The sequence below is a fragment of the Echeneis naucrates genome, chromosome 11 (assembly GCF_900963305.1).
Source record: "Echeneis naucrates chromosome 11, fEcheNa1.1, whole genome shotgun sequence".
NCBI classification, from domain to species: domain Eukaryota; kingdom Metazoa; phylum Chordata; class Actinopteri; order Carangiformes; family Echeneidae; genus Echeneis; species Echeneis naucrates.
In genome coordinates this window covers 10781906-10805037 of record NC_042521.1, presented here as the reverse complement: position 1 = coordinate 10805037, position 23132 = coordinate 10781906, and the positions used below count along the sequence as shown (strand labels likewise).

At 41.4% G+C, this 23132-nt stretch overlaps 1 protein-coding gene across 1 annotated transcript; it reads left to right on the top strand.

Annotated features, from left to right (window-relative positions):
- The first annotated feature begins 1384 nt into the window (after window positions 1-1384).
- On the top strand, window positions 1385-10265 carry LOC115050787 (catenin beta-1-like). The gene is made up of 17 exons (XM_029513850.1): window positions 1385-1527; window positions 2541-2590; window positions 3236-3445; window positions 3591-3841; window positions 3984-4222; window positions 5947-6148; window positions 6283-6427; window positions 6586-6689; window positions 6902-7036; window positions 7157-7360; window positions 7505-7663; window positions 7759-7878; window positions 8097-8247; window positions 8340-8461; window positions 8792-8852; window positions 8966-9161; window positions 9270-10265. The coding sequence occupies exons 2-16, from the start codon at window positions 2578-2580 to the stop codon at window positions 9154-9156; spliced, it is 2307 nt and encodes a 768-aa protein (XP_029369710.1). The 5' UTR covers window positions 1385-1527; window positions 2541-2577; the 3' UTR covers window positions 9157-9161; window positions 9270-10265.
- Window positions 10266-23132: the final 12867 nt, after the last annotated feature.

Sequence of the window (23132 nt, the reverse complement as noted above, 5' to 3'; positions counted from 1 at the left end):
CATATGTAATCCCAGACCTGTGACAGGTGTATGTTTTCTCCCTGTTAGACTTGATAGACATAAGTTTCTTAACTGAGGCAGAAAGCATTTCTATTTCCTGTAGTAACAGGAAATAGAAATGCTTTCTGCCACATATTCTCTGTGTAGAAATGAGTGATTCGTTCACAACTCATAACTACAGGTCTTCGGGTCTTTTGTTCATTATTCACATGGTTACAGCAGTAACATGACCAATGCTGTCTCTAGCCTGTTCTCTAGTCTGTGGGGTAGTCCGGTCTTTGATGAGGGTTCCAGTATCTGGGGTGGAAGGGGTGCTAACCACCAAGCCACACGGCAGAAAAGCTCTGCAACCTCTGTATTTTTTATTTACATCCCAATATCATATACAGACATATATTATAAATATGATAAATATATACTTTATTTATCCTGAAGTAAAGTCACTTACATGCATCATTCACACAATAAGACATACAGAGACACGCTGCCTCACCTCTCCACTGCAATGTTCTTTACTTCCCAACATGACAGACAAACAGCTCGTTTTTTTAGAGATCAGACGATGAAAGGTTTACAAATACAAAACAGGCTCAGCAATGGGGAAGTATACTGAATATATATTAGTTGTGGCACATGAGATATGGTGCTAAAAGACCTGGTTAATATCCACACAGCTCCACTTTAGGGGATCAGGAAAGAGGCATAAAAATGTATTTTGAATTTCTGCTTTTTTGCTTCCTATCCAGCAGGCGTCAGTCACAAATCATGTATTATATGGACACAATAAACACAGTCTGAAACTCTGACGGGGTCTGGGGGTGCAATCCTGCTTTTATCTATTTTTAAATCAATATTTAATTTAAAGTCTGTGTTCTATATTATTTCTTCTTTCTTCCTTTGACCATGGAAACTGATAATGTGCAAGATAAATCCAAATTTCACTGTATCCGTCTGTGAAAAGTGGATTAGAGATGGTTGACAACCAAGCCTTGTGTTTTGCCAAACGACGATTTAATTGATTATGGTGGACTGACGATATGGTTATGTTATGAAACATGCTTGTGATCTAAAATAACTGTATGTTAATTAAACCCTCATATCACAGCAGCTCATGAATTACATTCCTCTCTAATGAATGCACCTCGCCCTCTTCACCACCAGAGCAGCAACTCTCTCACATCTTAAACAAAAAGAAAGAAATAAAAGGATGGACTGGTGTTGAGGTTTAAAAAAATAATAATAATCGCCACATAGATCACGGGAAATAACTGTAAAATCGTAATTTCGATGCTAAAACTTTGCTTAAAATGGAGCCCTATTTTCCCTAGTGCGGCGGAATACTCTATTTTCTCCTTTCGCCATCTTGATGTTCGATCTCACAGGCGGAAGCAACATCTTCGGCGGAGCAACAGCGGGTGTGGTTCGGACACTTACGGGTGGTTCACCTAGCAGCCCTTTTCCTATTTTCAGCCAAGAGAAAGGAGAAAATTCCCCGGACAAGAACCACGGAGGAGCAGCTCGACTCTGGTAAAAATAGTGTGTCTTATTACACCTGTTACACAACGCGTTCACGGCGAGGTATTTCACGTTTCACCAAAGAAAATCATCTTTTCCGAGGGAGGGGGCTCCGGTGGGGTTTTCTGATTTGGCTGGCAATACAGCAGGTTTTGTACGGTGGCGCTTGGATCTACTTTTCATACGTCCTGGCTAGCTAAGCTAACCAAACCATAAATAAACATTTGGTGGTTTGTTTGAAAGTCACAGTTCCCACAGTGAACCGATTCGTAACGGTGGCTGCGGCTAATGCTGGTTGTACGTCGGGCCGAGCGTAAAGCTCTTGGTCCCGGTGGGTGAAGGTCTAAGCGGTGTTTGTTTATGTTAGCTAGAGAGCTAACGAGCGGACTGGTTAGCTACGCACGTTATGCTATCTTAGCCAGCGCTCAAGGTAAGCTAGCCAACCTGTTAGCTAACAGCAGCTGCATGCTAGCGCGTCGGTCTTGAATCGTATCTCACGAAAACGCGCTTGGTGACTGATGTAACCTTTGTGGTTAGCGGGGGGTTTGGGTTAGTTTTAACTAGGCTGCCTGATACGCTCGTAGTTAGACCCACCATGAGAGGAGGAGTCATGGAAGTGATTGCGGGGCGGAGGGGGTAGTTTCTCTCATTGGAAACCCAAGCTGCGAGGTCGGAACTTGGCCGTGGTAGGGGGAGGGGGAGAAATATGCCTTTGATGTTCCTTGGTGCTGAATGGTGAATTGTGTTGTGCTGGCCTGGAAATACCCACCGCTCTGCTCTCTCGGCTGGAGGTGGAGGCTCGGCATTTCCCCTCTCAGCTACGTTGGTAAGCCAAACAGGCGTCTGAATCAGACGGAGCCTGCACAGGTAGCGCAGAAGACAAGCGTTTTTTTTTTTTTAAATCATATTGAGACCGTGTAGGAGAAAACGCTCAAACGTAACGATTCGGTTTGGCTTTTGGAAAAACAGCAAGTCAAAGTTGAATGCGAGTCGTCTTATTCTCTCCTGTGCACTTCGCTTTACAGACTTATCTGCTGTGCGGGCTGAGGGCAGGCAAGAACAATGGCTACCCAGTGTAAGTATGGACAAAAACTTAAACACGTACAATATGTTTTCTGAAAAATGAGAGGGGTGTTCATATCACACCGGCCATCATCTAACAGGTATCATTTATGTTTAATCGCATAAATGTCACTTTCCATAAGTAAAATAAGCACTGAAAGCCTCGAGGCACTGTGGAAATGTAATAAATGGTAGTTAGGTGAGCACATGTCACAGTATCCCAAGTAATTATAGCTAATTCTGTTACACCATTGTATCCTTAAGGAGAAGAATACACTATCAGAGGATTGTCAAGGGAATTTTATGTTCACGTACTGCAATTTATGGTCAGTGCCAGAAGGTTTCGCCATTAAGGAATGCAGGCTCTTCCTTTTCTTATCATTCTGTCCATTTTCATTTGCTCAAACAGGCTTAAATTTTTAGGCACACTTTGCATCCACATTTACATGTCCCAGTTTATTTTCCTGACAGCTAACTGTCATCTCTTTAATTCCCATATCTCCTACTCCTAGGCACCAGGTATCTTACATATTGTAATATTAAGTATTTTTTGGATAGGTGTTCATTTATTCACGGGTACATTGCTGGTTTTAAACCAGAACTTGTGGTAAAATTACTCTTCCTTTTTTTTTTTTTTCCCCACCTTTTTATTCTGTAGCTGATTTGATGGAGTTAGACATGGCCATGGGAGACAGTAAGGCTGCTGTGAGTCAGTGGCAGCAGCAGTCCTACCTTGATTCAGGCATCCAGTCTGGTGTAACAACTACTGCACCATCTCTGAGTGGCAAGGGAAATCCTGATGCTGAAGAGGAGGATCCAACTCTCTATGACTGGGAGTTCAACCAGCCCTTCACTCCTGAGGCCACAGGTTTTTAAGATACTGATATACATGTACAATGATATTGGATATGATATTGACATTGAGAAAACTGCCACGGCAAGAACTGTATGGCTAAGTTACTTATTGATCTAATTTACTAAATGGCATCTATTGGAAATCGCATTATTTTCAGACATTGAGGGTTATGCTATGACCCGGGCCCAGCGTGTACGTGCTGCCATGTTCCCTGAAACCTTGGAGGAGGGCATCCAGATCCCTCCCACCCAGCTGGATGCTGCCCATCCAACAGCAGTCCAGCGCCTGGCAGAGCCCTCTCAGATGCTGAAGCATGCTGTGGTCAACCTCATTAACTATCAAGATGATGCTGAGCTGGCTACTCGTGCCATTCCTGAGCTTACCAAATTGCTCAATGATGAGGACCAGGTGTGTACAAATAAGTGAATAAACTTACAAAATACCAAAATAGTACCTGCTGAATAACTTATAGTAATGTGAAAGCCAACAACAATGCTGTTAATATCCTCTTTTGATTATGCATCCCTAACAAACATTATTTTTGTTCTAGGTGGTTGTGAATAAAGCAGCTGTAATGGTACATCAGTTGTCAAAGAAAGAGGCATCGCGCCATGCCCTGATGCGCTCACCGCAAATGGTTTCGGCAGTTGTCCGCGCCATGCAGAACACTGGTGATGTGGAGACAGCTCGCTGTTCTGCTGGTACTTTGCACAACCTTTCTCACCACCGTGAGGGGCTCCTTGCAATCTTCAAGTCTGGAGGTATCCCCGCCCTGGTCAAGATGCTGGGGTAAGAACCTGCAGAAGTTGTGACCCTAATTCTGTTCAGAAATCTTTCTTCTGGTTTATATTGTTTTTGGAGAGGAGACTGGTGACAGAGCATATTGATGGGAGAGATCTTTGTTGGATTTCCTTGTTGCTCCACTTGGCTGTATACAGTTCTGCCTTATGTGCGTGAATTGTAACTCAAGACAGTTTGTAATGCTATTTTAGAGTTTGAATTACGCTTGATTGGCTTATTGCAAGGCATACTTGTTTTGAGCTAAAATGTATCTGGTAGGCTGCAGTGCTGTATTGCGTAGACACTGGCATATACATCAAAGACTTGAATTAATTGAAATATGCTGTGATGCTGTCATAGACCCATCAGCTGGCAACCAGAGGCTCAACTGTTTCAAAAGTCAATGTTTTAATATCAATACTGTGTGACACTGACCCACTCCCTCACTCTCTGTGGGTTAAGGTGGTATAAAGTGTAAAAATGAAACAGTCCACTGTTGTTACACTGAGCCTGTCACGGACAATAAAGCAATTTGTAAGTCAACTACAAATAATTAAGAGCAGGGGTAGTTTGTACAGCTCTCATCAAACTTTTGCCTAGTTAGCCAGCATCATGTGCTTGTAGAACTACTTGTTAAAAAAAACTACAAACCAAGAAGTGTAAGACTCCATAGCAATTCAAAAATTGCTTTATAATTTTGCTTTGACTATGATAACATAGCTGCAATATGCTCCAATAGAATACCCACAGCTGAATTTGATGAGACTGAAATTTCTTTCTTCCTTATTCTATTCTTTTTTTCTTTATTCGCTATGAAAGGCCAGAACACAGCTAAAACAGTTAGCTTGCTGACAAGTTGTAACTTGTTGGATGTCGTGTGTTTGACTTTGCACCTGGAATCGCATTACCACACTTGTAGTAATGCAGACTGGAACAATAGCCCGAGCACTGAAGTTATTTGGATTATAAAGCTATCCTGGTGGGGGGAAATAAGGGTCCCTTTTAAGTGTTGTACTGGTCACCATCATATAGGCAGTTTCCATTAAATTTCTGATTTTGTGTATCTTTGCTGTGCTTTCATAGCTCTTGTATATTTTTTGTTAATTTATCCTGGAACATGTTGAATAGAGGTTTCTAGTAATTGACTGAGAACAGCATTTGTCCCTCAGCCAAATATCTGCAATGCTCATCAATGTTTCTAAATGTAACATGGAAATGTTCAAATGATTCTGATGTGTACCAAGAATAGTTCAAACTCTTTGATGTTGAAGTGCAGAGTCCATAGTCATCTGAATATGCAATAGAGGTCCTGGAGTGTCTCTGATGTCTAATTTAAAGCTAAATTTAATGACATAATGTAATGTAAAATCTGAGTTGATCCCCACCCTGATTGCAGTTCTGCACGTGTGGTGCACATCCAGCCACATTATTTGATTGGGACATTTTAGCTGGTTGTTTTCAATGCCTAGAGTTTTGAACAAAAACTTTTTGTGGCAACATTGTATGAATCAGGCTAGTATATGATATGTAAACCTGATGGATATTGGTATGGAGGGATGTGGTGTGTCTTGATTTTTAAAAACACATTTGTCCTGATGTAGGGAAACCTCCAACCTTGTGTTTATTATTAAATATTTTTACCAGAAAGTTTTTAACTGTGTGTGGTTTCACTGAAGCTTTCTTATTATTATACTTTTTTATTTATTTTATTTATTATTTTTTGTATTTTTCAGCTCCCCAGTGGACAGTGTGTTGTTCTATGCCATCACCACACTCCACAACCTGTTGTTGCACCAGGAAGGGGCTAAAATGGCAGTGCGCCTGGCTGGAGGGCTGCAGAAGATGGTGGCCCTGTTGTCCAACACCAATGTCAAGTTCCTGGCAATCACTACTGACTGCCTGCAGATCCTCGCGTATGGCAACCAGGAAAGCAAGGTACTGGTGCAACAGCTCATGTATTCATGCGTTTACATTTGGATAAAATGGATGGAAACGGATTGTATCCACCCTCTTACGCCAAGTAGCAACAGTTTGTAACATGTATAAACATAACTGTATTTTGGTTACAGCTGATTATTCTGGCCAGTGGTGGTCCCCAAGCCCTGGTCAACATCATGAGGACATTCACTTATGAGAAACTGCTGTGGACCACAAGCAGAGTGCTCAAGGTGCTCTCTGTTTGCTCAAGCAACAAGCCTGCCATTGTAGAAGCTGGTACGTATATGCTTATGGTGCAGAAATGGAAAGGCATTTTCTGATCTAGCTCAGTCTAATACAACTATTATTACTGTTATTATTTATATTTTTTTAAGTGTGTGTGTGGTTCGCTGCAATGGTCTAAGTACTTGTTATATTTTGGCTTGTGTGTAAAGGTGGCATGCAGGCTTTGGGGCTTCACCTGACAGACCTCAGCCAGCGTTTGGTCCAAAACTGCCTCTGGACTCTGAGGAACCTTTCAGATGCTGCCACTAAACAGGTACAGTACATTTATTCATCTATCACAAATGCTAACAAGCTAAAAAATGTTTAGTGTTAGTAGCTGTTGCTCCCCAATTTTTATCCTAAATGTCCTTGTGTCCTGATTGCAACTGTTGTTTTTTAATAAGTCGTCATGACATTCAAATGGTGTGATAGCTATCTTATTCACTTTTTTCCCTTCTGTTTCTGCTGCACGGTCTTTCTCTCCAGGAGGGAATGGAGGGTCTCTTGGGGACTCTGGTCCAGCTGCTGGGCAGTGATGACATCAATGTAGTGACATGTGCTGCTGGTATCTTGTCCAACCTGACTTGCAACAACTATAGTAACAAGCTCATGGTCTGCCAGGTATGTATGACTGTTATCTTGTTGAGTGCACATTGTTTTTTAGATTGAGTTCTTAATCTATTCCACTTCATTTTGTTGTTGTAATAATATGAAGTCCGTTGATTGATCTTGGCTCATTAGGTCGGAGGCATTGAGGCTTTGGTGCGAACAGTGCTTCGGGCTGGTGACAGGGAGGACATCACAGAGCCAGCAGTCTGTGCTCTTCGTCACCTCACTTCCCGCCATCAGGATGCTGAGATGGCCCAAAATGCTGTGCGCCTTCATTATGGCCTGCCAGTGGTGGTCAAACTCCTGCACCCTCCTTCCCACTGGCCATTAATCAAGGTCATTAACTATCTCAGTTTTTCCTCACCTGCAAGTACTGTTAATAGACTAACTTTCCCAGGATAACAAAGTTTGGATGAACTTTGCATATACTGACTTAACAAGACTTTTAAATGAAACTATATTTAATTGTTCCCTGTCTAGGCCACAGTTGGTTTGATCCGCAACCTGGCTCTTTGCCCAGCCAACCACAGTGCTCTGCGGGAGCAGGGGGCCATCCCCCGCCTGGTCCAACTGCTCGTCCGGGCTCACCAGGACACCCAGAGGCGCACCAGCATGGGAGGCAACCAGCAGCAGTTTGTGGTGTGTAACCAAGCAACAAGCAGTCAAACGGTCTGCATTTACATATCTGTAATCGTTTTTGCATTTCATTTCTGTTTCTTCTAAAACAAACACAGGAGGGTGTGCGTATGGAGGAAATAGTGGAAGGTTGCACAGGAGCGCTGCACATCCTGGCGCGGGATGTCCATAACAGAATTGTTATCAGAGGACTTAATACCATTCCACTCTTTGTCCAGGTAGAATTAAACTCTTTAATGTGAGATCTACAAGGAAAAAGTATGAATTCTTCTCATGAACTTCTTTTTAGCTGAATGGTTGTTTCAACATCTAAATAGTTAGCATTTTATTTCATAGAAATATGAAATCAGTCAACCTTTTTCTGTTGTTGTTTTGCTTTGTCCTAATATTCATGTGTGTGTGTCTAATTTGCATTTGTCATGCCTGTCCCCTGCAGCTACTGTATTCTCCAGTGGAGAACATTCAGCGTGTGGCAGCAGGTGTGTTGTGTGAATTAGCACAGGACAAGGAAGCTGCTGAGGCAATCGAAGCTGAAGGAGCCACTGCACCCCTCACTGAGCTGCTGCACTCCCGCAATGAGGGTGTTGGTGAGTATACATGCACAAGTAATGCATACATTTCTGGTTGTTATTTCAGCGAGGCTCACTTCACTTGTGGTACTGTACTTTCTGTCTTTTAGCAACTTATGCCGCAGCTGTCCTGTTTCGCATGTCCGAGGACAAGCCTCAGGATTACAAGAAACGCCTGTCAGTTGAGCTGACCAGCTCTTTGTTCAGAACTGAGCCGATGGCCTGGAATGAGGTACACATGCAAATTAGAATTCAAATAATATGTACCATACTCTTGACACCCATACCTGGAAGTTTCCAGTATCTAGTTTCTTCAAACTGAAAAACAGACCACTCTTGCTTTAAAATTACATCAGTGTTACAATGATGTTTACATCCCTCGAATTTCTTAATGTTTTGTCATGTTGGCAACATGGTGTAATTTGTTAAGTCTTCATTAATTTACTTTTAATATCCTGCGTTGACAAAGCCAAAATAGAATTCCTGTAAATCTATAAATTGTATGGAACTCCTTCACATTGGCTGGATTATAAGAAATCTACTCAACACTTGCATTTTGTAGACTGGAGACCTGGGACTGGATATGGGAGCTCAGGGGGATCCACTGGCTTACAGGCAGGATGGTGAGTAACTCTTATGTTTCTTATTAAATCTCTACTCTGTCTCAAGACAAAACAATGGAAATGTTATGGAGATATTTTGCACCAATTTGAAGACTTGTATTTTTTCCTTTCAGATGGAGGGTACCGGGCCTACCCAACAGCTTATGGCCAGGACACACTTCTGGACCCCATGATGGAAGGTGCTGATTACCATGCTGACACTCTGCCCGACCTGGGCCACCACACTGACCCGTTGCCAGACCTCGGCCATACCCAGGACCTGATGGACAGCAACCAGCTGGCCTGGTTTGATACCGACCTGTAGGATTGGTGAGACAGACCTCCATAAAATGATTACATTAGAAGTTCATAGTAAAAGCACTACCGGTATAAATGGCAACACAGTGATGCAAATATTTTTCCTCTGCTTTTTTGCAGTTGTATTTGGATAGAACCTGCATTGAGATTGGCCTGTATTGTCTGAAGCAGCATTATGGTTGGCCTTTTCATTTGTTGATAGGGAAGAAAGGAATAAGGGGTCTAGGAAAGTGCCTGACAAAAGAAGATAAAGATGGTTGCCAAGGGAATGTTCAAGTAAGTTGAAATGGATGCGAAAGAAAGGGTTAAAGTATCAGAGATGTGGAGTCACACAATGGAGGTCTTGGAGCAGGTTACCTAAATGGATGAATGCACATGAGGTGGATCTTAAAAGTTTGAAACATATGTTTTAGCCTTGCCTGTATTCTTATCAGTTTTTGTTTCTATTTTTCTTATTCTATTTTTTTTAATTCATTTTGTATTACTCATTCTCTGTTATGGTACTGACCCAGCTTGCCTTCGCACTAGCCATCTTCATTTTCTCTTCAATGCTAATCATTTGTAATTTTTTTCTTTTTTTTTTACGTATATTACATGTAGTGTTAAGTTATAGTGATATTATACAATGTTCCTTTGGTTTATGGCCGAATGTGTAGAACACTAATAATCAGTTGAATTGTACTCTGACTTAAAAGTGTAATATTGTGTAGTTTTTGTTTGTTTTTTGTTTTTCTTTTTTCTTTTTTTTTTTTCTTTTTTTATAATCTCAGAAATGGAGAATTATGCATTCTTAATATGTGCTTGTTTAAGCATAAAATATGTCAGTGTCACAAATGTTCTAAAGAGGGAAAGGGGTGAAATTGAGGGTGGGTTGGGGATAAATCTAGAGACAAGTGTTTTATATACAGTATCACTGGTAGGTTAACAACTATTTTGTATGCTATCATTGGATGTCTGATAGAAAAGTCTTTAACGCTATCATTGGTGGTCTAATAAAACCAAGTTTTATGTGCTATCAAAGGTAGCTAGGTCGAAAAAAACAGTTGTAGTCCTGCTGTGCTTATTTTGGAGACGAGGTTATGACACGGCTGAACAATAAAATGGCATTTTATTTCATTTTTGTCTCCACTGTGTCCTCTGTTCTTCAATGTGTGATAAGTAATTGGTTACAGATGAGTGCTTTCAAAAGTTTCAACAGCATGAGGAGGATTGAGGCACTATCATGACATGAATTCAGCAAATCACATTGTTACTCTGGGTGACACATTTCACGAGCGCTAAGGGTTTAGGTTGGACTTATTTTTTTAATAATCAAACTAGTTCTGCCCTGGAGAACAAATAAAGTTGTGAAACTGTAAAATTATATATTTCCAAAAATCCTGCTGGGTGGAGTCTAATGCCACAACCCATAGCAAGTTTATTAATATCACACAGCTTCTAAACACAACTACATTCAAAAAATAGAGAAAACAAACATTTGAAGTGACTAAGAAGTTATAAATGTGTAATAAATCATGGGGCAGCCAGAGAGTCATTATTAGCAGTAATTAAAAGTCTACAGTTGGTTGTAGAGAATTTACTGTTCCACTGCTACCATTAACCACAGCTATCTAGAGAAGATCAATAAATATCTTAAATAAGCTTTTTACTCTGCCACAGGAATTTGTGGGGAGCTCTCCTCTGAAGGTAAAAATGTGGACAGCTCACTGTGGTGTTTTTATGCTCCTGTTTTAATTTCAGAAACATTAGAGCAGTGCAGGGCTAGTTTTTCTGAAGGAGTCCTTTGCATACTTCACACAAAACACTTGACAGATTGATCTAAAAGGGCATGTTCAAACATTTCCCATCCCCAAAGGAGCTACCAGATGTATTCATCACCCACAGTAAAACATCAAGTAAAGGATGAGCACCATTATAGCAGTTACCCTGACTTGAGCTCACATTTTGATATTTAGCTGACATTCCTTCCCAAGCTAGCGGAAAAGCAAAGAAAATATAATGTTCGGTTTGTACAACAAAGAGCTCCAGTAAGGAACATGGTAATTAGTAATCATATTGGGAGGCAAAGATTTAGAAAAGACTCAATTAATGAGAAGGTGTAGAGTCAACTTCTTTGGAAATGATCTGTTATTTCAGACCTTTATATTCAGTAGGACAGTGGCATTCAAGTGTATATTCCATGTTAATGGGGCATTTTCAGAGGTGAATGCGGTTTGAATCCTTGGGTGGGGCCGTGTACAAGATAATAGGACCCAGTCCAGTTGCTCACCTGGATGTTCAATGGCTTGGTGACTGTAATCTCTTCTTGTTTTCTTTGTACATTACACCCCTATCAACAGGTTAAACTGATGCCCTGAGGCCCTGAAGGCTTCAAACCAGCAAGATTCAACAACTCATGAGAGCCTGGAGTACAGTTTTGAATCTGTTTGTGATCCTTTTACTCCTCAATGTGTGTTGATTCTGTGTTTTTGTGAGGGCAAGGAACACCATTCTGCATTGGTGTTTTGCAAATATTTATATTTTTATTTATGTTCAAATGTTAGCGTCATTAAAAGTGTGTATCTGCAGTTACTTGAGGTGATAATATACGAATGTATAAAAACGAGTACAGAGAGCTAAAACATGCTGTAGAATTACACTGTTAACACTTTTGTGTTTCACACTTCTGCATTTATTCTTTGTATGGGAAGTGGAGCAACTCTCTTAATGTTACATAGCGTTTACAAGACAGGATATTTTTTAAGGGTTTTTTTTTTTTAAGTTACTAGAAAGTCATATTTTAAAGAATGCAAGTGGAACTGGCACAAAACAGTTTGCCCCACTGTTTGTCAATATTTCACCTCTTTAAGGGCACAGAAAGTAATTTAAGCCGGATGTTTTCTAGTTGATAGACAGGCTGGCACCTCCTATCTGTGAAGACAAAGTCTGTAATGAATGACAGAGTCTTTTGTCCATCCACTTATCTTTTGCCAAGGTGTGTTTTTATTCCAGTAGTTTTGAAGTTTCAATCAGACTTGTTTGATTTTTCAGCCCATGGCAGAGCTAAACGAAGTGTGTAACTCAGTCATGCTTTGTTGGCAGATTCCAGTGGTCCCGAATTCACTGAACAGTAAGATGAACTAGTGGAAACTGGACTCCAGTCAGATCACAGAAAAGATGGTGAGATGTAATGTGATCTAAGCCAAGTTTAAAAAAGGTGAGAATCACTGCAGTGTGACTAACGACATCTCCACTGACGAACAGTGTTTGTAGGCTACAGGGTTCTCAACAGTGATGCTGGTTTGCTTCCAGCTGGTGTCCTTTGCCACATGTCTTTCCTCCATTTCCTGTCACTCTTTAAGCAGTCTTATCAAAAAAGAAAATACATTGTGTTTGTTGTAACTGCCACATTCCAGTTTGTGTAACTTTGTTTATAGCATCCTTTATTTGCCAGTGAGATTCAATTGTTTTTGATGTGAGGCACTAATTTAATATAACAAATGTTCATGATTAAAATCTGTTTCAATAACCTCTACAAAAAATATTATACTGCAATATTTAAGTTCAGTTTGAACTGTGGCCTTGTTAGTGCCTTCAGTCTCTGACAAATTATTTTCAACTATTTTTTTGGCAGGGGGGGTTTGGAAGATGAAGTGCGCAAGCCATGTAAGGTATAAAAAAGATTACAGTCATACGGTATCATGGGTAAACACTGGCACGGAGGAAGTGGAGTAACTGTTGTATGAGCTGGTGAAATAAGGAGCAGCTGTTGCGTAGACGGGGAATGAGGACACTGGCTGGTTCTCCTGCATCCCCCTGATGGACTTCTCAGCTCCTGGATCAGTGAGTCCATGGTGTGTGCTGCCCCCTGTTGACCAGATGCAGAAACTTCCAGCTGAGGCCTGAGGGAGAAGAGGCTCCTTAGAGTCCCAGCTGAAGCTCCTCTTTGTCCCCACCTGAACACCGGACAGAGGAGAGGCTCCAGAGGGCCGAGCCGAAGGACTGTCTCTCTTCAGGAGGGATTCGATGGAGAAAGGGCTGCTGAACTTCACCTCACATCTGATCCGAACAGCTCTGCAGGCTGCAGCTTCAGGAGACTGGAGAGCTGAGCAGTGCTTTGGTGTTCCGCTCCTGCTCTCTGTTGACACTTTGGAGGCCAACTCAGGGAAGAACTGCAGGAGTCCCTTGAAGTGACGACGCACCATCTTCTCTGTGATCTGACTGGAGTCCAGTTTCCAGTAGTTCCTCTTACTGTCCAGTGAATCTGGGACCACTGGAATCTGCCAACAAAACACGAGTTTAGAGTTTGTAAAGACACACATCACTTAGCTGTTTAATTGCATCGTTGAACCAGTCCTACTGAAACATTAAAACTGCTGGAATAAAAACTCACCTTGACAAAACACGAGTGGGTTGATAAACACACTCTGATGTTGTTCTCTACAGATTTTCTGTCTACAAAGATGAGTGTTGACAGCCCGTCCATCAACTGGAAAACATCAGGTTCACATTTAGGGTTGAAGATGATAAATCGTGCTTCATTCTTCCCCAACAAAGTTGTTTTGATTGTTCTGACTGTTTCTCACCTGAGAAAAAGTGAGCATCTTGCCTGGAGCGTGTTGGAGGACAACGGCGATCTTGGCCAGGTGGGTGGTGCTCTTCCTGAACAAACCTCTCTGCTGCAGCTGAGCGCCAAACTTCTCCGTTTTGTTCTGCATCTGGCTGGATGGAGAGTTAAGTCCCACACAGGGTAGTGCTATCCCAGGGTCACTGAGTATGGATGTGGACCTGGTGTCCTCAGACCATGCTATAAGTCATGTTGGGACAATGGGACATTAGAGGGTGTGCACTGAAGGTGGATGGGGGCCTTTTCATGGGCAGATGAGCTGTTAGAGCTGGAGGTGGAGCCACTGATCACAGTAATAATCCAGGCCACAAAGGTAGAAGACATTTCTACTTACTTCATAATTACATTCATAATTGCAGAATAAAAGTTGTCACAAATGAGCTGGTTTGATTTTCTTTTTGGAAGTTAAATGAGCATAAAATCAAAAGTTACATTTTTGTCAGGATTTGTTTCTCCTATTTGTTAAAACCAGTTGAGTTGTACTCATTTCTTTTATTTTTCTATAAAAACAGCCAAATATATTTAAACTATTAAATAATAGAAAACATTTGCTGTATTTACATCTAAAGTCTGAATGGATACGTCAGCATGTTTCCATATTTCTCACGTGTTTCTTTGCAGAGCCTTCATGTTGTAAACGTTTGATGAATGTGGATATTTCACTGATGTTCAGGTTTTGACTAAGAACTGATGAACCAAGAATCAAAGGTGTTTATTCTTTAGTGGCTGTGTTAATAATTACTTTCTATAATATTGTGTGCAAAGGTGATTTACAGAGATTTAAATAATGCATATTTGGCAGATTAAGCCAGTGTGGTGTTTCACAAACAAGTGACTCTCTGGCAAACAAAAGATGTGATCAACGAAGTGAAAAAACCTGCAATGCGACAGTTAAAACAAACTCAATGTTTTTCAATGAAGACGTCTTCCATCACACTGCAGTGACCCAAAACAAAGCAGTTTGAGCATTTCACTTACACATAAAAACACGTTCTAAATTACCTTAATATGTCATTTTTCTAATAGTAATTTTTCAAATGTTCACAAAAATAAATGTAACATACTCATGCTGTGTACTGAAAGAAATATAAATATAAGTTCTTCAGGACCACTGAGTCCGTTGCACATTTCTCTTTCTTTTCTTTTCTTCAGTGTGAAACTAATCATCTGAATCAGCACTGAAATTATTTCTCTGTGGGCCTTTTCCACAACACTCCCAGTGTGATATGATTCTTGATGTAATATAACTCTCATTCTAAATGATTCTGATTCTTTGAACAGACCCCAGAGCAGCTGAGAAACACAACTACAATCAAGGCCAAGTGAAGTCAGCTGGTTGCCAACATGGAGAGACTCTCTCATCCATTCATCTGAGTACGTGACTGCAGTCGTTGTTGCATGAAGCATTCAGTACAGGTAATGTGTTCATACGTGTGAATGAGGATCCTTGGTACAAATCACCAACTATTGTGTGGGATAATGGGCTATAGGTTACACAAACTTGAAAGCTGTGATGGGCAATGAGCAAACTGTTGAAATGTGATTAGATTGCTCTCTTGAATGTTAACTAAGCTGTGTTCTGCTCCAGTCTCAGAGGAGGCTGGAACACAATTATAGCCTCTTAAGAATCTAGACTGATCACAAAGTTTACAGTCATTACTCTATTCAGTATTACACATTTCAGCGGGATCAACACTCATCTGCAGATAGTAGATAATTTGCATCAGTGTCTTAAACTCTTTTTTCTAATATTGCATAACAGCATAAAATTTTGCATATGTTCTTTCTGTTTCTGTTACTGTCTCTTGCAATTTGGTGTCATCATAATAGTTTCTAATTGTTATATACAAATAATTGAGGACCTCTGCTGCTATGTTTGAAGTGTAGATCAAAGTGTAGCTAAGGACTCACTAAGAGGGAAGATGAGACAATCACATTCAGATATGCTGATGGAGTTTTGGAAATTGATTATTACTGTGATCAGTGGCTCCACCTCCAGCTCTAACAGCTCATCTGCCCATGAAAAGGCCCCCATCCACCTTCAGTGCACACCCTCTAATGTCCCATTGTCCCAACATGACTTATAGCATGGTCTGAGGACACCAGGTCCACATCCATACTCAGTGACCCTGGGATAGCACTACCCTGTGTGGGACTTAACTCTCCATCCAGCAAGATGCAGAACAAAACGGAGAAGTTTGGCGCTCAGCTGCAGCAGAGAGGTTTGTTCAGGAAGAGCACCACCCACCTGGCCAAGATCGCCGTTGTCCTCCAACACGCTCCAGGCAAGATGCTCACTTTTTCTCAGGTGAGAAACAGTCAGAACAATCAAAACAACTTTGTTGGGGAAGAATGAAGCACGATTTATCATCTTCAACCCTAAATGTGAACCTGATGTTTTCCAGTTGATGGACGGGCTGTCAACACTCATCTTTGTAGACAGAAAATCTGTAGAGAACAACATCAGAGTGTGTTTATCAACCCACTCGTGTTTTGTCAAGGTGAGTTTTTATTCCAGCAGTTTTAATGTTTCAGTAGGACTGGTTCAACGATGCAATTAAACAGCTAAGTGATGTGTGTCTTTACAAACTCTAAACTCGTGTTTTGTTGGCAGATTCCAGTGGTCCCAGATTCACTGGACAGTAAGAGGAATTACTGGAAACTGGACTCCAGTCAGATCACAGAGAAGATGGTGCGTCGTCACTTCAAGGGACTCCTGCAGTTCTTCCCTGAGTTGGCCTCCAAAGTGTCAACAGAGAGCAGGAGCGGAACACCAAAGCACTGCTCAGCTCTCCAGTCTCCTGAAGCTGCAGCCTGCAGAGCTGTTCGGATCAGATGTGAGGTGAAGTTCAGCAGCCCTTTCTCCATCGAATCCCTCCTGAAGAGAGACAGTCCTTCGGCTCGGCCCTCTGGAGCCTCTCCTCTGTCCGGTGTTCAGGTGGGGACAAAGAAGAGCTTCAGCTGGGACTCTAAGGAGCCTCTTCTCCCTCAGGCCTCAGCTGGAAGTTTCTGCATCTGGTCAACAGGGGGCAGCACACACCATGGACTCACTGATCCAGGAGCTGAGAAGTCCATCAGGGGGATGCAGGAGAACCAGCCAGTGTCCTCATTCCCCGTCTACGCAACAGCTGCTCCTTATTTCACCAGCTCATACAACAGTTACTCCACTTCCTCCGTGCCAGTGTTTACCCATGATACTCTCCGTTTCTGTTTGTGAAAGCGTTTTTTCTTCTTTCAAATTGCACTTTTAAATGTTTTTGAGAGGAAATTACACTTGCGATTTTTCTCTGACATTTTCCAATCACATAAGGGCCATATGAGATGTCATTGTGGTGTTTTTGTATATTTGTGGCTTTATTGTGATGGCTAAAAGTGGACAAACCTGTCCTAAAGTTGTGCAGACTATACTGTACAGCAGGCTAGTGTTGCGTGGTTGATAGACTTGTCAGTAGTGTCCTCAAAGGTCAGTTTAATGGGACCAAAAACGAACACAATTTGAAAGTTGAGCTCGAAAAAAAAATTGTCGTCACACTTAAAATGATTAAAGGTGTTTTTCTTTTACTTGTTTGGAACTGTCATTTAAATTTCCTTTCTGGCCACAGGGTCAAATGTCACCTGAACTCCTTTATCTTACCAACCAACCAATGAAGACTCCAAACCTGTTGGAACATTTGAACCGTGTTCCCTGTGGCTGCAGGTCACCCTACTGAGAGGCTGACATAATCCTGAGTTGAGTGACCAGTGTGGCGAGGTTGAGATAAGCAAATATATTGCAGATGAAATCTGTTTGCTTTTCTATTTGCAGCATAGCTGAAATCAGTGGTGCATCATCTGGTCTGGACTGTAACCTACTTAGTCTACTTGAATGTTGAAAGTCAATCATTGCTTGTCTATTAATTAGATGTGGATTGTTGAAGAAATATTTGGAAATTTGAGGGTAAAGAAAATATTTCTATTAGCAAATGCAGCAAATGTCCTTTAAGAAAAAATAAGAAGCTTGCCTAATGTGGAAAATATAGAAAAAATGAGTGTACCAGAAGTCAGATTATGAAATGAAACTTGCAGCACCATGATTGTTCTGGCATTTTCACCCATCCACTATCTCCGCTCTGCTGCTCAGTCCCTGAAAACTCACACTGGACAACTAATGAGTTCATGGGTCATTAAATTAACACAAGATAGGTGAACCACCTGAACAGGCATATGAAAGACTGTAAACGGTGTGCAAGCACCAGGAGAGACCTGCAACCTGGAGCAGATAAGAAGATTTTAACATTCAGCCTGACTGAGGAAATAGAAGATACACAGACAGCCCCCAGCTTTTAATAGGGTCATCATTGACTTGGCGCGCCCAGCATGTCAGTGCTAGTCATTTACACACCTACTGTGGATTGAACACACCCATTATTGTCTTTAGTCAGAGCTGTTTTGCAATGTTAGTGGGAGTTGCTTAGTCATAGCCTATAATATTGCTAACATAATGTATCTCAAATACAAAAAACAAACAAACAAAAAAAAAACCAAACAAACACAAATAAACTCCTGTGGCCCCTCTGGTGAGCACAGGGGCCTTTGTTTACTAGTGTATTGGTCCAGCCACATTATTTTTCTTGCCCACTCTTGCTAACTCTCCACCATTTTAAATCTTCAGTTTTGTTTCCATGTTTAGTTGTGAAATCACTAATTTATTAAAAGTGACCGAGGGGGTGGGGGGGTTTCAAAAGGTCACTTTCTTTCTCTCCGCTGTTCGCTGTGTGACAAGATCCCTGGCCTGACTCCTGGGACCTCAGCTTGGACCCTGCTCTCCTCCAGTACGCTGCAGGAACCCACACAGACCCAACCCCGGGTTGGAACACAGCACCTGAGCAAAGTAAGGAGCTCGACTAACTAAGACCAGTGAGCAGCAAGCTGTTTACCACCACCTCCCCCGGAAGATAGTGGTAATGGAAACAACGCTTCTCCAGAGGATAGCAGTGATGGAAGTACGTATTCATCTGCTAAATGTGAACACAGAGGCCATTGGACAATATGAGAATAAAACCACTCTACCGATGGCTCAGAACAGTGAACAGGAGCATGCTAACACAGATAATTAGCACCACCATGACTAAGAAGGAGGGGGCCGGTGTAAATGTCAGTAAATCGGCTATTAGTGTTACTACACTGCACAAAGTATAAGTCATGCAAAGATGAATCCCTTCCAGTGGACATGGGAAGCCTGTTAACAGGCAGAACCCAGCACCAAGACATTACTGATGAAACTGGCTGGCTTGCACTGCCATCACACAGGAGTGTCTCTTCGACACTACCGAGGAAAAAACAGATGTGGACTGACTGTTACAACAAGAGGTAAGTGCAAACTGACCCAAGACACAGGGATCTGACCAGAGAAGAGATATGCTCCACTTCTACAAGATCCTGACTCCCTGAAAGAAAGCTCATCTTTCAACACCAGAAAAAGGTATGAGGTTAAGTCACATAGTAAAAAGGCTGCAGGAAGAGCTAAATGCTGGGCCTCAAACTGTGATAGTGGGTGATGGAGCTGTGAGTGAAATAAAACATTTGTGCTAACGACATGGTGTCTGACAGCTCAGCGAAAATTGCTTCTGAGCATTCAACAATGGTCATACACACAGGAGCCCTTGAAAGTGAAAGTAAAGTATAAAATAAAGTAAAAATCTGAGGTGCTGGAACTGGACTTCATTGAGTTGCGAAACAAAGTTTGAAATATGAATACCAAAGTGTTGATCAGTGGCCGTTTACAGTTCAATGAGGAGATGAGAGATTCAGCAGACTAATGATGCTTAACAGGTGGCTTAAAGATACGTGTGCCGCTTAATCAATGGACTTCATTGACAATTTCAAATTTTTTTGGGATAGGCACCTCTTTAAGACAGATGGATTTGGCCTTAATAAGTCAGGAGCACAGTATTTTGGGCATCGGACACCAGCAGCCCCACTCTCAGTCTTGCCACACAAGGACAAGTGGCAAGATGATCCAAAACAACAGATAAGACGAGAACAACTTTGACTGCCTAAGATAAAGACTGTGGAAGACAGGCACTGACGTCAGCATTCCCACGCCAACAACAGGAGTCCCCCCCAGCCCCAAAAGCCCAACAAGAAGAGTCTCAGTCAGCCCCAACAGTTCAACAAGAAGAGTCTCCGTCAGCCCCAACAGCTCAACAAGAAGATTCTCCGTCAGCCCCAACAGCTAAACGAGAAGAGTCTCCGTCAGCCCCAACAGCTCAACAAGAAGATTCTCCGTCAGCCCCAACAGCTAAACGAGAAGAGTCTCCGTCAGCCCCAACAGCTCAACGAGAAGAGTCTCCGTCAGCCCCAACAGCTCAACGAGAAGAGTCCCCTTCAGTAAAAACCAAAGACCAAGTCTGAAATCTTGGTGTGCTGTTAGACTCAGATCTGACCTTCAGCAGTCATATTGAATTAATAACTAAAACAACCTTCTATCAGCTGAAGAACATAACCACAGTGAAAGGTTTTATGTCGAAAACAGACCAGGACAATCTCATACACTCCTTCATCTCCAGTAGGCTTGACTGTTGTCACGGTCTTCTGACTGGACTTCCAAAAAGAGCATCAAACTGTTGCAGCTCGAGTTTCGAGATCAGAGCGCATTAACAGCCATAACGTCCTTACACTGTCTCCCAGTCACCTACAGAATAGACTTTTCTGTTACTTCTTTACAAATTGCTAAACGGTTTAGGTCCAAAATACATTAATGACATGCTAATACAATATGAACTAATCATGATGAAGTGACATTTAGCTGCTATGGGTCTCACAAATGGAACAAGCTGCCAACAGAACTGAACTCAGCCCCAAATGTGGCTATTTTTAAATCCATGTTAAAAACCTTTCTTTTGTCATGCACTTATGAGCATTTTAGATTTCTCTTTCATTTACACAGTTTTTAAGGTAATTCTGCACTCTCATATTTTATGCTCTATCTCCCTTTACCTTTTTACTTTCTGTATTTCTTTCTGTTTATTTTTACTGGGTTTTGTTAATTGTGTGTCTAATTATGTGTTTTAACAGTTTGCAATTTTTACAGTTTTCTGTAAATTCCACATTGAGTTGCCCCTGTGTATGAAAAACTTGCTTGCCTTATCAAGGCCAACGATTTCTCACAAATAACATCTGCATGTGAGACTTGTCATCCAAACCACTCTGAGGGAGGCCGGTCATGAGACAAGGACTTGGCCAGAAAAGGGCGTTGGGTGAGCTCAGCATTTGGTATCGCGTGCCCACTACATACTTCCACCATGTGAGATTTCTGCTGGACAGCCTAGACTGGGACGCAGCCTGCTTGCCCTCCATCTTTTCTTTTTTTCTCTGCCTTCCTCCGCTGACCGGTCAACAGAGATTACACTCATGCAGAGCCTGGCAGTCAGACAAATAGCTCAGCATGTGACTGACGGAGTGACACACTGAGGGATGAGAAGGAGGGGGAAAATAAACATTCTTTTCTTTATTGTTTCTCATTTTCTTCTCTAATTCATTCCTTACTTTGTGTAATTTACAGATTGCCTTTCATCTTCCACGACAGAACAGTGTCCCCCTTTTAAAAGCCTCTTTGGAATTATAATGAGCATATTAGCAGCTTTGTTTTGAATGTTTACACTGAAAAAATTATACCAGGAGATTGTGGTGACAAGATTTCCTTTAGTTGCGCAGTCCAAGGAAACTGGAGCTTGTCTGTCTGTTTACAGTTAAAGATTAACTTCAGTTGTTGGTTTGTATTTACTGATTGAGTGAACTGGTTCAAGTGTTATTCTCCTTGAACGCTTCATCGTCCAGTGGATTCTCATTATAGTACTTGCTGTAAAGGCCTATACATCGCTGTGGATGTCTCAGATTTACTGTCGGTCAAGTCTGTGTGTCTGTGTTTTGATTTTTTTTTTTTTTCTATCCATTAGCAGTACTGCTTATCCTTTGGTGGTTGGAGGTAAAGCTGGAGACAATCTCAGCTGACATTGCAGACAATCTGGACAGGTCACAAGCCTATCAAACGCATGTCTCTTATCTGCTTTCAAATCAGAATGAATAAAATTTACAAGATCGCAAGTTCTGATACTGTTATTTTTGAGATTTGTTACAGATATAATGTCACTGTTGACAAAAAATGTTAATTTGCTCTTGGCTTTCAGCATGATTTACTAAATAAGTGTGTGTTTGCATGTGTGTGTGTGTGTGTGTGTGAACGCTTCAGGTTAAACTCCAGTCAGTTGGTCTGTATCTTGTTTACTTGTAGGCCAGGAGACACCATGGGAGTCGGAAAGGAACTAATTTTAGCTCTCAAACATCAATTTCCTCCCGGCTCTCAGGGACGTATTCTGCTCTCAATGGACAGCTTGTGCTTTTTTTGTACCACTACAGAAATTTCTAAACAAAATATTACAACAATCAAAACTATTTGCTTTCTGTAAAATTTCACAGGAATGATGCAAGAGAAGCCATTCAATAACATCGAAGCTCAGTGGTGGGAGTTGTATTAACATTTAAACACACAAATACACGGTTAAAAGTTCTGGACTTACTTATTTGGTCAAAAATGTAATCAGTAAAATGTAAATAAAGAATAAAAAGGCAAGTGTATTTATTATATGAAGTGGGCAAAGGTAAGGCTGATTTAACTCCTGTAGATGGCCTACAGCTTTCTGCTAACCTCTAAACAACACACCATAACTGATAACCTGAATATATGTCTCATTCGGCAGATAAATACAGCTGTCATATAAAAAGGGGTAAAAAACTGAATTCCCTCTGTTATTAGAGTAGAAATATAAAAACATAAAGTTGAAACTGTTACCTCAAAGCCATCCTTCATTGACAGACTTGGTTATATCATACAGTAGTCAGTATTATCAGGTGTGTTGTGGTTGTGTTAGTCAGACTTGAAATTCTCCATCAGCTTACCGGGCCCTCTGTGCTCTTGCAGTAACATCTGTAATAAGCAGAGGTGTCCTAAAGAGGCGGGCCTATAGGAAGTAAGAGGATAAACTAATACCGCCCTGCTGCTAACATCCAAACTGTGGGATCTCCATTACAGCCGGTTCATTCAGCCACGAGGTAGTGCTGCTTTCAGGGAAAAAACCTTAAAGTTCTATTTATTATAATTATTTTGAAAGATATTCTGCAATAATTTATTTGATTATATAGACAAAAGAACATCCTGTTTATTGCAACCCTTTGAATGTACACAGCTGTAGCATGTAAGGCTCCTGAAATCACCCCCTAATGTACTTTCCTACCGTTGGTCTATTCACAGGATCTACGTTTTACAGCAGCCCATGAAGGCAGCATTACACGCTGGATAAAAACCTCACTGAAAAGTGATTTTAAGTCTACTGGTGAGC